The sequence below is a fragment of the Schistocerca piceifrons genome, chromosome 3 (assembly GCF_021461385.2).
Source record: "Schistocerca piceifrons isolate TAMUIC-IGC-003096 chromosome 3, iqSchPice1.1, whole genome shotgun sequence".
In the NCBI taxonomy this organism is placed as follows: domain Eukaryota; kingdom Metazoa; phylum Arthropoda; class Insecta; order Orthoptera; family Acrididae; genus Schistocerca; species Schistocerca piceifrons.
In genome coordinates this window covers 489610368-489624037 of record NC_060140.1, presented here as the reverse complement: position 1 = coordinate 489624037, position 13670 = coordinate 489610368, and the positions used below count along the sequence as shown (strand labels likewise).

Here is a 13670-nt window from a genome sequence, read left to right as displayed (position 1 = left end):
GGACCAGTTCCTAACGACTCACTATTCCAAACCCCTCATTTGGCTGAGATTCATTTATGACATATTCATGGTTGAAAATACCCTTCCCACTTTGTTGAGAATCTGTACACTCACACGTCGTCTTCCTAGGAACCTACCCCTCCCCTCATCCCAACCATACTGATCAGCCAATAAATAACATGTCCCTCATGCCTCAGTACCATGCAGAACTACAGCATCTGAATCACATTCTCCACTAGGGATTCAACTACCTATCGTTCTGCCCTGAAATGAGAAATATCCTCTCCATCCCTAACACAATGGAATTCGATTGTCCACCCAACCTACGAAATATCCTTGCCTATGTCTATTCCACACCTGCTCCAACCCCTTGCTTCATGGCTCACTATATTTTTTTAAAAGACGGTATAGGACATGATTTGCTTCTCAACCAGTTATTTAATTATGGAATCTTTAACAAAAAAGTAGGTAAATGTTTTACATCTTTTTTAATAACAGCAAACAAATGTTGTGTATTGAGTACAAGAGATCGCAGATAGATGAAATTCTGTGTGTTGTGCCGTAAGGTTCAGTTTGTTATTTAACCCAATGATAAATGCTTTGTCATTTTATATAAATACTCACTCCATTATTTATGCTGATGACACACCTTTTTCAATGTCAGTTCAAACTTTGATACCCTTCAAACTATGACTAGAGACACTCTATCACCAGCATCAATCTCGTTTCAAGCTAATGGATTCTTGCTCAAGGAGAGTAAAACTCAGCAAACTGTACTTAGATTATGAGGTTGTTGAGGTAGAGTTTAGTTTTTCGGTACTGTCACTGACAGTAAATTTTCCTGAGACCCACACTTTAAGTATGTTAGAGCAAGGTTGTGTAGAGTGGTGTGCTTGGTAAGCAATTTAAAGAATCACGTAACTTTGGTCTATGTAAGATCAGCCAATTTTGCTTTTCTCACAGAATCGTATCCTTTGGAGTTTTATTTTGGAGCAATAGCACACATGTTCAGGATCCTTTGGCACTTCAAAAGAAAGTTATTAGGATTATTACAAACTCAGCAAAAGTTTGGTACTGCAGACCATATTATTAGTAATAACCTTGTACATTTACTCTGTTCTCCTGTATTCAAAGAATAACTTATTAGAATACCAGCTCAGCGAGCATGTGCACTTTCATGGCACTATAAATAATAAACATATTGACATACTTAAATGTATACCATTTAAATCATTGAACCGATGTGAAGTGGTGGGTACGAAAATGTTCAACAAAGTACCTCTGGAAAAGATAGAAGTTCTACTGTATTCGACTTATTCAATACAAACTGTACAGTTGGTTGTCCCTAATTCCTTTCAACGCAGTTAACGAATTTCATTAATGTGAAAATGTGACAGCATAGTAGCAATTCTTTGGGATGTGTACCACAATTTCTGTCAATGAAAGATGCTTTGTTCAGATTATTTTAACTTAAATTGTAATTTTCTGGAAATTTGTTGAAATTTTTCGTGGTTGTAGCGTTTATGAACTAATCTTTTTGTGTTTATACTGCCTATGTATCTGCATTTGTAACTTGACATTGCCTATAGCTGTAACACTTAAAAGACAATAAAATTTTATTTATTTATTTCGATGTGTTAATTCTAGTTTCACTCGAGCCAGGACTTCAGCTCTAAAGTGGGTATCGAATTTTTTAATGTAGCCCAAGTCACACTTCTTCAAGCAGTTACTTGAGATTAGGTTTTTTCATTCGAAAGTAATTCACGAATTGGTTTTCGGTTATGAATGCTACGTCCATTATAAGTTTGTTTGATGTCACAGTGTTATTTCTATTTAAAATCTATTTCCAAATCCAACATTTATGGTTTCTGTTCTTGTCAATGTATTCTTGGCTCAGTTCTAATCCCACAATATGAATGACAACACCAATGTTCGTACGAATAACTCAGATTGACACTGTATTGAAAAAGAAATATTAACAGGAGCGTTTGAAAATAGCAGCACACGACGCCACAGCTGAATCTGCCGTCAATCAACTTGCTGTGGCGTCAGCACAGGACTTCACTTTCGTCGCGTGTGGAAATCGGGCTGCGCTATCGTTTTGCGTATCCACAGATCAGATTATTTCCAAAGACTAGTAATAAGAGGATTTTGCGCGCGTATTTTGCCCTTGTGATGAATGATACGATTACAAAGTGAAATGAATTGTTTGTTTATGTTATTTACTGCAGAAGAGGGATGTTATTGCGCCGCTGTGAAGCATTTGTCTGTGTAATCGTCATTTTTAAGATACTTTGTTGTGGCAATGGCACCTTAATCTCAGTTGTTTACAAAACACCGTGAGGCTGATACTGGCGATTTATGGTTGAAGTGTAAAATCCTCATTTATTTATTTATTTAATGATGGACATGCGATTTTATCTTTTAAATCGACATTGCTTGAGACCTAAAAATGCTAAAAATATTTCTCAGTGTACAGTGCTCCAAATGCATCCTTTGTTCTTTAGCTGTTAAACCACAAAATGTTCTAGAAATCAGGACGTTTTCAACTTTGCAAATATGAAGATTTATGTCACACGTAACGAAATCCGCGCTTCTAAATGCTCCAGCATTGGAGACTGGCAGTCTTTACTGTTTAATTATGGTGATAAAGTTACGCGTTTGGAGTAGAAGGAAAGCACTTGAAATGCTGCTAAATAAGTGAACGTTTTGCCTGTCAAAAATTGTTCAAAATACGCACAGAACAACTAGTTAGCGAAATATTCCTGGTGAGTACTGTATTTACTGAACAAATTCGTAATGTTATTGTGTGGAAGCATGTAGTTAATTTTATACCTTGTACTTTTTGCTGCCCTATTACTTTTGTTCACAATTAAGGGTATGATGAAATACACTCTTGAGCACTTGGATTACATATAGCTCTGTGCCAGAGACAGACAGACAGACAGACAGACAGAGCTCTTCCGTCAACACTGTGAGTGGATTATTTTGTATTGTCACTATTTTCTTGGAAACTAGTGTAACTATTTTCTTTCATATGTACTGTCGCTGAAATTAAATAAAACATATTAGATGCAATTCAGCACTGCACAAAATGTGGCCACACTATTAGAAAGAGTGAAACAAAATAGGCGTATATGAAATTCTTCGTTGCTGATACTGACAAGAATGTGAACTACAAATCATAAATTGCAGACCTTCTTAACTGTCTCTGTACAGCTTCTGTGTTATTTATAACATCGGATTTTGGAGTCGAAAACCTCAAAAAGATGAGTGACTTCTACCCATTCACTGATGTGTTATGACTTCATGTTCTGGGGAACTTGTATTGAGGAAGAAATTTGTGTTCCACAGAAACACGTAATAAGGATAATATGCACTGTCCATTACAGCACCACTTGGAGACAGCACTTCAAACAGTTGAGCATACTAACGATAACCTTGCAATACATTTCCTCCCGTTTAAAGTTTCTTTTTGTCAGGAACCAATCAGAGCTTCAAAATAACAGTAATGTTTATAAATATGTAGTGAATGGAGAAATGATTTACACTGTCCATCACACTACCTTAATGGCACAGAAAGGAGTAAGGAATTAAGCCTAAAATAATATTTGACCACCTACCCACAGGTTGGCTAAAGTAATGTATTGAACCGCCCCCCCCTCCCCCCCCACCATCCGAAAATATCTGTTGTGACAGATTGATTTGCAGCGCAGCCCGAGTTCTAGTTTAGGGTGGAAAATGACAGTTTGGTTGTGAGATGGCAGAGCCAAAGCATGTGTAAACAGAAACTCTGTTTATGGTAACAAATTGACCGGTAGTGAAGCCTAATGTTTACGTGTGTACTATATTGAAAAATGCAAGGTGGGTCCAGTACATAACATTTAACCAGTCATGTAAAGAATTTAATGAATAATAAAATTAACTTCAAACTGAAATCAACCTTCCTTGTCAATTTATTTTCAAATAATGGAATAATGATATGAAAAAGGATGTATTGTTACTCACCACGTAAAAGGGATGTTGAGCATCAAAGAGGCACATTTAAAAGAACTCTTAGATGTTTTTTAGCTATTGGACATAGTCCATCAGACAGAAAAACACACGCACACACACAGCCATTGTCTTCTCTGGCCACTGCATTGAGTGGTGATCTCAGTTGGAGTGGTAGGGGTACAGAAGGGGTATGGGGTTGCTAGGGGAGGGATAGCGGGGTAGGGGTTATGGAAATGCTATAGTACTGCTTGTGGGAGTATGAAAAGCTGTAGCAGGGACAAGATAGTGGACTGCGAGGTGCAGTTTCGGGAGATCTGTGCTGAAGGCGATATAAAGTGGAGAGGGATGTGGAAGAAAAAGGGCTGTTCACATGAACTGGATGTATAGGAGATGTGTGCGTCTGGGGTGGGAGAATGGGTGGGGATTAGTGAAGGTTGATGCGAGGTGGGTTTCATGAACGAAGGACATGTTGCAGGTAGAGTTCCCACTTGTGTAATTCTAAGAATGTGGCATGTTTGTGGAAAGGATACAGAAGATGTGGGCTGTGAAGCATCCACTGAAGCGGAGCCCATTATGTTGTTCGTTGTTGGTCAAGTTGTCCCTGGGTCACAGTTTGACCATGGCCATTCATGCAGACAGCCAGCTTGGTAGCAGTCATGCCCGTATATGCTATACAGCAGTTGCATCTGAGTTTGTTGACTATGTGGCTGTCCTCAGAGGTGGCAATGCCTTTGATGGGGTAGGAAAATGGCACATAAATCTCGAAGGTTGGCAGAGGTTTGCAGAAGTTCGAAATATAAGGCGTGTTTCAATGCGAGATGCTTTTAATAATTTCCACGACGAAACTCTGTGTCAGAATCTGGCAGAAAACCCAGAGAGATTCTGGTCATATATAATGCACACCAGTGGCAATACGCAATCAATACATTCACTGCGCGATAACAATGATGAAGTCAGTGATGACAGTGCCACCAAAGCAGAATTATTAAGCACGGTTTTCTGAAACTCCTTTACCAAAGAATACGAAGTAAATATTCCCTAATTCCAATCAAGAACAACTGCGAAGATGAGAGACATAGAAGTAGATATCCTCAGTGTATCAAAGCAGCTTAAATCACTTAATAAAGGCAAGGCTTTCAGTACAGATGGTGTACCAGCCAGGTTTCTTTCAGAGTATGCAGATGCAATAGCTCCATATTTAGCAGTTATATACAACCGCTTGCTCACAGAAAGTTCCGTACCTAAAGACTGGAAAGTTGCTCAAGTCACATCAATACCCAAAAAGGGAAATAGGAGTAATCTGCTGAATTACGGACCCATATCGCTAATGTCGATTTGCAGTAGGGTTTTGGAACATGTACTGTACTCAAACTTTATGAAGTGCCTCGAAGAAAACGATTTATTGACACAGTCAGCACGGATTCAGAAAATATCGTTCTTGCGGAACACAACTAGCTCTTTATACTTGTGAAGTAATGAGTGCTATCGACACGGGATATCAGTTTGGCTCCATATTTTTAGATTTTCAGAAGGCTTTCGACACCGTTCCTCACAAGCGTCTTCTAACCAAACTGTGTGCCTACAGAATATTGTCTCAGTTGTGCGACTGAATTCATGATTTCCCGTTAGAAAGGTCTCAGTTCGTAGTAATAGACAGAAAGTCATCCAGTAAAACAGAAGTAATATCCGGCATTCCCCAAAAATAATATTTTTATATTCAGTCCCAACTGACATAACTAACCCCAAGCTCTACAAAAAATAAAAATTTTCAAATTTCAAAAATTCATAAAATATTAAGGAAACATTTGTAAGTGTTCTTACTCTATATGGGCTAGTAGTGTATGCTAACTATAGGAAAAAAATAACTCTCATAAATCACTCCTTGTTTGTTATTTTTGGACCTAAAAAGTGGATTTTTGAAACCTTGGATACCAAACTTTGGAGCTCATTTTGTCTGGTTAATTTTGAATTTAGGGTATTTTGTGTAATAGACAATATTGTAGAGGGCACTTTCCTAAAAACAATCATGTCAATTGCAATGTGTAACTTAACCCAGTGCAGAGATATTCAAATTTTTGCTAATGTCTCCAGACTGAAAAATCATTGTGCACCTACAAATGAAAATGGCCGCCATCCAGTATAGGTGCAAGATAAATTATTAAAAAAAACTGTTTTGAACTTCTCAAATATAGGGCAATCACATATAAAAAACTAAAATATTTAAAAATGGTCAAGCAACCATCACTGGACCACTTCATATGGATTGACCCCCAGCAATTCAGTGCTGATGACAGAAATAACAACGAGAATCTATTCTGTCCGGAGCCAGCTCTACTCTGTGAGGAGTAAAACCCACTACCCCAAATGTGTACATCTGCTGTGCAAAGAGCTCAAGAACATACCACTGGATGTTACATATATGGAAAAAGATGCTTGCATTGGAAGACGTGATACACACGGGTGGTACTTATGGTAGGTTATAATAGCATCATTCAGGCAGGTGGAGGTATTATTATGTGAATGTTATTTTAGTTCTGATTAAATGAGTACATGTGTGCTCCCCCTCCCCCATGCAACCCCCCCCCCCCCCCCCATACACACACCATCCCACTGTCAACTTACTGCCGGCTAATTTTGTATGCCTTGCACCCATCTCTACTAGTAAGGTGCTTCTAATTCAATTGCCCATTAGTGTATACAAATCATTACCATGTATTTGAATTTGTAACATTTAGTAGCTGGATTGCTGTTTTCATCAATGTGTTGTCTTCCTTGCAGCTGTCTCTGCTTTCAAAAACTGATAAAAGACAACATGGAGGAAGAAAGTAAGTGTCAGCAGCTATAAATAATTATAATTCATTTATGTCTTAAATTATTCACAGGATACTCTAACATGGGTGCTGCTATTTTCTCTGTTATGCATTAATTATTAGGAAAACATATGTATGTAAAGAGGCTGTGTTGAGCCACATGTATTTCTACCATTTACTCTCATATTTACACCTATCAAACATTCCGTCAAATATATTTGACAAAGATCTTTGACGTAGTGCTAGAAGGGGTATTACACTGTCATCAAATTTTTCGTCAAAGTTCAAGATGGCTGGCAACAACTTGTTATTAACCACAGTAGTTGCACATACTGCAATTGCATTGTGTGCACATGCGGAAAAGAAGTGGGGGAAAAAAGGAACCATACATACGAGGTTGATTCCTGGGATTACAACTTGATAATAAATTCAGTTGGGAGGAGCACAGCACAGAACTGCAGAAAAGGCCTTAACAAATCTGTATTTGCGATTCGAGTGTTAGCAGACATAGGCAACATAAAAATGAAAAAGCTTGCATACTTTGCCTACTTTCATTCCATAATGTCATATGGTATAATATTTTGGGGTAAATCTTCAAGTCCAACAAAAGTTTTCAGAGTCCAAAAGCGTGTAATACGTATTATTTATGGAGTAAATTCATGGACGTCCTGCAGAAATCTCTTCAAAGAACTGGATATACTAACCACTGCCTCTCAGTATATTTACTCCTTAATGAAATTTGTCCTAAATAATATATCTCTTTTTCCAACAAACATCTCAGTTCATACGTACAATACCAGGAACAAAAATGATCTGTACAAGGACTTAAAAGCACTTACTTTAGTTCAAAAAGGGGCCCACTGCTCAGGAACATCCTCAATAATTTGCCAGCAAACATAAAAAATTTAGTTACAAATAAAGATCAGTTTAAAAGGAGCCTGAAAAACTTACTAGTGGCCAACTCCTCCTACTCCATTGACGAAATTTTTAATAGAAACAAATGATGTATTTATTCATACTATTAGTATTGTTATTTCAGCTTAAAAAAATTGACATGTTCCACATCCACGAGGATCTCCTCAGCACGGATCAATGGAGCGAAAAACTAAACTAATCTAGGTGAAGCCGTGGGTTTTATGACGACACGATGAAAGCATTTACAGTGGAAGACATCAAGTCGTACATCAATTACTTAAGAATGGATGAGAATACATTTCTGTATGTGCTCAGTGAAGTGTATCCTCATATCACAAAGCACAATACTCACTTAAAAACTGCTACATCTTCAGAAGACAGGCTCACTGTAACACTCCGATTCCTTGCTACAGGAGAGGGTTATGTTAGGTTAGGTCAGGTCAGGTCTCCAATCTTCTTAATCTATTTTTGTATTCAGGGTGCCTCATGTTGTAAAGCGCCTCATCAGCTTCATGCATCTCAATTAATTTTGTAGTTGTCAGCACACACCAATTGTATTTACCGGCAATGTTTATAAAAACACTACAGATGACAAAACGCTGCAGCGATGCTAGCGCTCCATGTTGTAACATGTCACATTGCAGTGAACAGAAGACAAGCGATATCTTTGATCAAATCTACAGCGAGGCCCTAGATTTGATCAAATATTGGACTACATTTGCCGAAGTTCCTATTACACCATCAAATATCTTTGACAATGATTTTTGACAAGATATTTGACAAAGAAATTTGATAGTGTAATACCGGCCTAAGGGAAGGGGCGTATTATGAGTAGTGTGAAATAGCTGCTATGGATGTCTTAAGCACTGAGTAGAGTCCCTGCATGTATAATCATTTGTACGTGGCATTTTTCTTCATAGAGTTGTCACTTGAAAGCAGCAAGATGGCATTAACTGGAATCACTTGCAGCTTGTCTGTAGTAGAAATATTAGTCAGTTATCATGGCTGATTATTTGTAGGTGTGTAATAACTAAAAATATTAGTAGCAGCCATAGTGCTTTCTTTGGATCAAGAGGAAAGTTCAATAAGAGTCGTTGGCTTTGGCCAGTGATAGTAATGTTTAAGGCTGCTCTCACATCAACTTGGAATGAATATATTCGCAGTTTTGTTGTTAGTTGTTGTTGCTGTTGTTGTTGTTGGGGTCTTCGGTCCAGAGACTGGTTTGATGCAGCTCTCCATGCTACTCTATCCTGTGCAAGCTTCTTCATCTCCCAGTACCTACTGCAACCTTCATCCTTCTGAATCTGTTTAGTGTACTCATCTCTTGGTCTCCCTCTACGAATTTTACCCTCCACGCTGCCCTCCAATACCAAATTGGTGATCCCTTGATGCCTCAGAATATGCCCTAACAACTGAACCCTTCTAGTCAAGTTGTGCCACAGATTTCTCTTCTCTCCAATTCTATTCAATACCTCCTCATTAGTTATATGATCTACCCATCTAATCTTCAGCATTCTTCTGTAACACCACATTTCGAAACCTTCTAGTTTCTTCTTGTCTAAACTATTTATGATCCACATTTCACTTCCATACATGGCTACACTCCATACAAATACTTTCAAAAACGACTTCCTGACACTTAAATCTCTACTCGATGTTAACAAATTTCTCTTCTTCAGAAACACTTTCCTTGCCATTGCCAGTCTACATTTGATATCGTTTCTACTTCGACCATCATCAGTTATTTTGCTCCCCAAACAGCAAAACTCCTTTACTACCTTAAGCGTCTCATTTCCTAATCTAATTCCTGCAGCATCACCCGACTTAATTCAACTACATTCCATGATCCTCATTTTGCTTTTGTTGATGTTCATCTTATATCCTCCTTTGAAGACACTGTCCATTCCGTTCAGCTGCTCTTCCAGGTCCTTTGCTGTCTCTGACAGAATTACAATATCATCGGCAGACCTCAAAGTTTTTATTTCTTCTCCACAGATTTTAGTACCTACTCCAAATTTTTGTTTCCTTTACTGTTGCTCAATATACAGATTGAATAACATTGGGGATAGGCTACAACCCTGTCTCACTCCCTTCCCGAACACTTTTTCCCTTTCTTGCCCCTCCACTCTTCTAACTGCCATCTGGTTTCTGTACAAATTGTAAATAGCCTTTCGCTCTCTGTATTTTACCCCTGCCACCTTCAGATTTGGAAAGAGAGTATTCCAGTCAACATTGCCAAAAGCTTTCTCTAAGTCTACAAATGCTAGAAACGTAGGTTTGCCTTTCCTTAATCTGTCTTCTAAGATAAGTCGTAGGGTCAGTATTGCCTCACGTGTTCCAATATTTCTACGGAATCCAAACTGATCTTCCCCGATGTCGGCTTCTACCAGTTTTTCTATTCGTCTGTAAAGAATTCGTGTTAGTATTTTGCAGCTGTGGCTTATTAAACTGATAGTTCGGTAATTTTCACATCTGTCAGCACCTGCTTTCTTTGGGATTGGAATTATTATATTCTTCTTGAAGTCTGAGGGTATTTCGTCTGTCTCATACATATTTGTCACTAGATGGTAGAGTTTTGTTAGGTCTGGCTTTCCCTAGACTGTCAGTAGTTCTAATGGAATGTTGTCCACTCCTGGGGCCTTGTTTTGACTCAGGTCTTTCAGTGCTCTGTCAAACTCTTCATGCAGTATTGTATCTCCCATTTCATCTTCATCTACATTCTCTTCCATTTCTATAACATTGTCCTCAAGAACATTGCCCTTGTATAGACCCTCTATATCCTCCTTCCACCTTTCTCCTTTCCCTTCTTTGCTTTGAACTGGGTTTCCATCTGAGCTCCTCTAGCCATCCCTGCTTAGCCATTTTGCACTTCCTGCCAATCTCATTTTTGAGACGTTTGTATTCCTTTTTGCCTGCTTCATTTACTGCATTTTTGTATTTTCTCCTTTTATCAATTAAATTCAGTATCTCTTCTGTTACCCAAGGATTTCTACTAGCCCTCGTCTTTTTACCTACTTGATCCTCTGCTACCTTCACTATTTCATCTCTCAAGGCTACCCATTCTTCTTCTACTGTATTTCTTTCCCCTATTCTTGTCATTCGTTCCCTAATGCTCTCCCTGAAGCTCTGTACAACCTCTGTTTTTTTCAGTTTATCCAGGTTCCATCTCCTCAAATTCCCACCTTTTAGCAGTATCTTCAGTTTTAATCTACAGTTCATAACCAATAGATTGTGGTCAGAGTCCACATCTGCCCCTGGAAATGTCTTACAGTTTAAAACCTGGTTCCTAAATCTCTCTCTTACCATTATATAATCTATCTGAAACCTGTCAGTATCTCCAGGCTTCTTCTATGTATACAGCCTTCTTTTATGATTCCTGAACCAAGTGTTGGCTATGATTATGTTATGCTCTGTGCAAAATTCTACCAGGCGGCTTCCTCTTTCATTCCTTACACCCATTCCATATTTGCCTACTACGTTTGCTTGTCTTCCTTTTCCTATTATTGAGTTCCAACCACCCATGACTATTAAATTTTCGTCACCCTTCACTATCTGAATAATTTCATTTATCTCATCATACATTTCATCAATCTTTTCGTCATCTGCAGAGCTAGTTGGCATATAAACTTGTACAAGTGTGGTAGACGTGGGCTTTGTGTCTATCTTGGCCACAATAATGCGTTCACTATGCTGTATGTAGTAGCTTACCCACATTCGTATTTTCCCATTCATTATTAAACCTACTCCTGCGTTACCCCTATTTGATTTTGTATTTATAACCCTTTATTCAGCTGACCAGAAGTCTTGTTCCTCCTGCCACTGAACTTTACTAAGTCCCACTATATCTAACTTTAACCTACCCATTTCCCTTTTTAAATTTTCTAACCTACCTGCCTGATTAAGGGATCTGACATTTCACACTCCGATCCGTATAACACCAATTTTCTTTCTCCTGATAACATCGTCCTCATGAGTAGCCCCGCCCGGAGATCCGAATGGGGGACTATTTTACCTCCGGAATATTTTACCCAAGAGGACGCCATCATCATGTAAACATACAGTAAAGCTGCATGCCCTCAGGAATAATTACAGCTGTAGTTTCCCCTTGCTTTCAGCCGTTTGCTGCACCAGCACAGCAAAGCCGTTTTGGTTAGTGTTACAAGGTCAGGTCAGTCAATTATACAGACTGTTGCCCCTGCAACTACTGAAAAGGCTGCTACCCCTCTTCAGGAACCACACATTTGTCTGGCCTCTCAACAGATACCCCTCCGTTGTGCTTGCACATATGGTACTGCTATCTGTATCGCTGAGGCACACAAGTCTCCCCACCAACGGCAAGGTCCATGTTTCAAGGGGGGGGGGGGGGGGTGTTAGTTGATGAAGCCAACAAATATGAGGAGGGAAAAGAACTAGTTGTGGTGACAGATTGATTTGTAACGTTGCTTGAGATCTAGGTTAGGTTGGAAGGTGACAATTTGGCGGTGAATTTGTGAAACCAACGAATGTGATACTAACAAAACCTGTTTGTGGTGACAGGCTGATTTGTAGCTTGTCTCATTTGGATAAAAAAAGACACATTATAGTCACTATATTGTTTACAGCATTTGTCGCGTTTCCTACATCACTGGTCAAAGCCGACAACTCTTATCGAGCATTCCTCTATATCCCTCACCCTATAGTCGACATATTCTTCACAAGAGTACACCAACTATATTGATATTTAAAACAACCATAATGTGTCATTTATTTTTCAGTCTCAGTTGCTCATTTTTTAACACATGACGTGTTGATTGTTCCCGATCATACTCAGGTCTAGAATATGGTTGTGTTAGCAACCTGCTGTGTCTGTGTTGAAACCGCTTATCACTCAGGTTGTTCTGACACAGACGTATTTGTTGGCACAAACATAGGTCTGAAGATTTTCCAGGGAGATTGAAACTTGTCACATAAAAAATATGTCACTGGGACTGAAAAATAAATGAAATAGAAGAATTATTTTACCATTTTTCATTTGGTGGTGTCAGAAAATCAAAACTTGCTTATTATTATTATAAAATTCCTTTCTCAGATGTTATGTCTGGTTAAAAATGGAAAGTGACGTGGACCTTGATCAAGCGTGACTTCCTTTTAACTGTACGGTATATGTTACATTGCATTTAGGAACTTTCGGGTAATTGAACATGTATCAATAATTACAGATTTCTGTAGTTGTATATATACGTTTGGATGTAGCTGTATTGCGTTGATGTACTGGTGGATATTGTGTGGTATGACTCCTGTAGTTGATAGTATAATTAGTATAATGTCAACTTTATCCTGATGCCACATGTCCTTTACTTCCTCAGCCAGTTGGATGTATTTTTCAATTTTTTCTCCTGTTTTCTTCTGTATATTTGTTGTATTGAGTATGGATATTTCGATTAGTTGTGTTAATTTCTTCTTTTTATTGGTGAGTATGATGTCAGGTTTGATATGTGGTGTTGTTTTATCTGTTATAATGGTTCTGTTCCAGTATAATTTGTATTCATCATTCTCCAGTACATTTTGTGGTGCATACTTGTACGTGGGAATGCGTTGTTTTATTAGTTTATGTTGTATGGCAAGTTGTTGATGTATTATTTTTGCTACATTGTCATGTCTTCTGAGGTATTCTGTATTTGCTAGTATTTTACATCCGCTTGTGATGTGATCTACTGTTTCTATTTGTTGTTTGCAAAGCCTGCATTTATCTGTTGTGGTCTTGATCGTTGTGTGGCTGTGTTAGATGATATGGGTGCTTGCCATGTAGTGTTTTCTTTTTCCAATTTACTTTCTTCGTATCTGTTGATGTTATGTGATCTAAAGGGTTGTAGAAGTGGTTATGAAATTGCAGTGGTGTAGCTGATGTATTTATATGAGTGATTGTTTTGTGTATTTTGCTAGTTTCTGCTCGTTCTATAAAGAATTTTT

At 38.3% G+C, this 13670-nt stretch overlaps 1 protein-coding gene across 2 annotated transcripts in view; it reads left to right on the top strand.

Moving 5' to 3' along the window:
* Nucleotides 1–2159: 2159 nt before the first annotated feature.
* LOC124789768 (tonsoku-like protein) overlaps nt 2160–13670 on the top strand; it is a 269414-nt gene continuing 257903 nt past the window's right edge. The window contains exons 1-2 of one of the 2 annotated variants that reach the window (XM_047257225.1): nt 2160–2768; nt 6775–6821. In XM_047257225.1, coding sequence (XP_047113181.1) covers nt 6809–6821 — 13 coding nt within the window. In that variant the 5' untranslated portion in view covers nt 2160–2768; nt 6775–6808. Of the gene's footprint in view, nt 2769–2955; nt 2975–6774; nt 6822–13670 lie in introns of those variants that run through there. The other variant, XM_047257226.1, reaches the window with a different exon arrangement.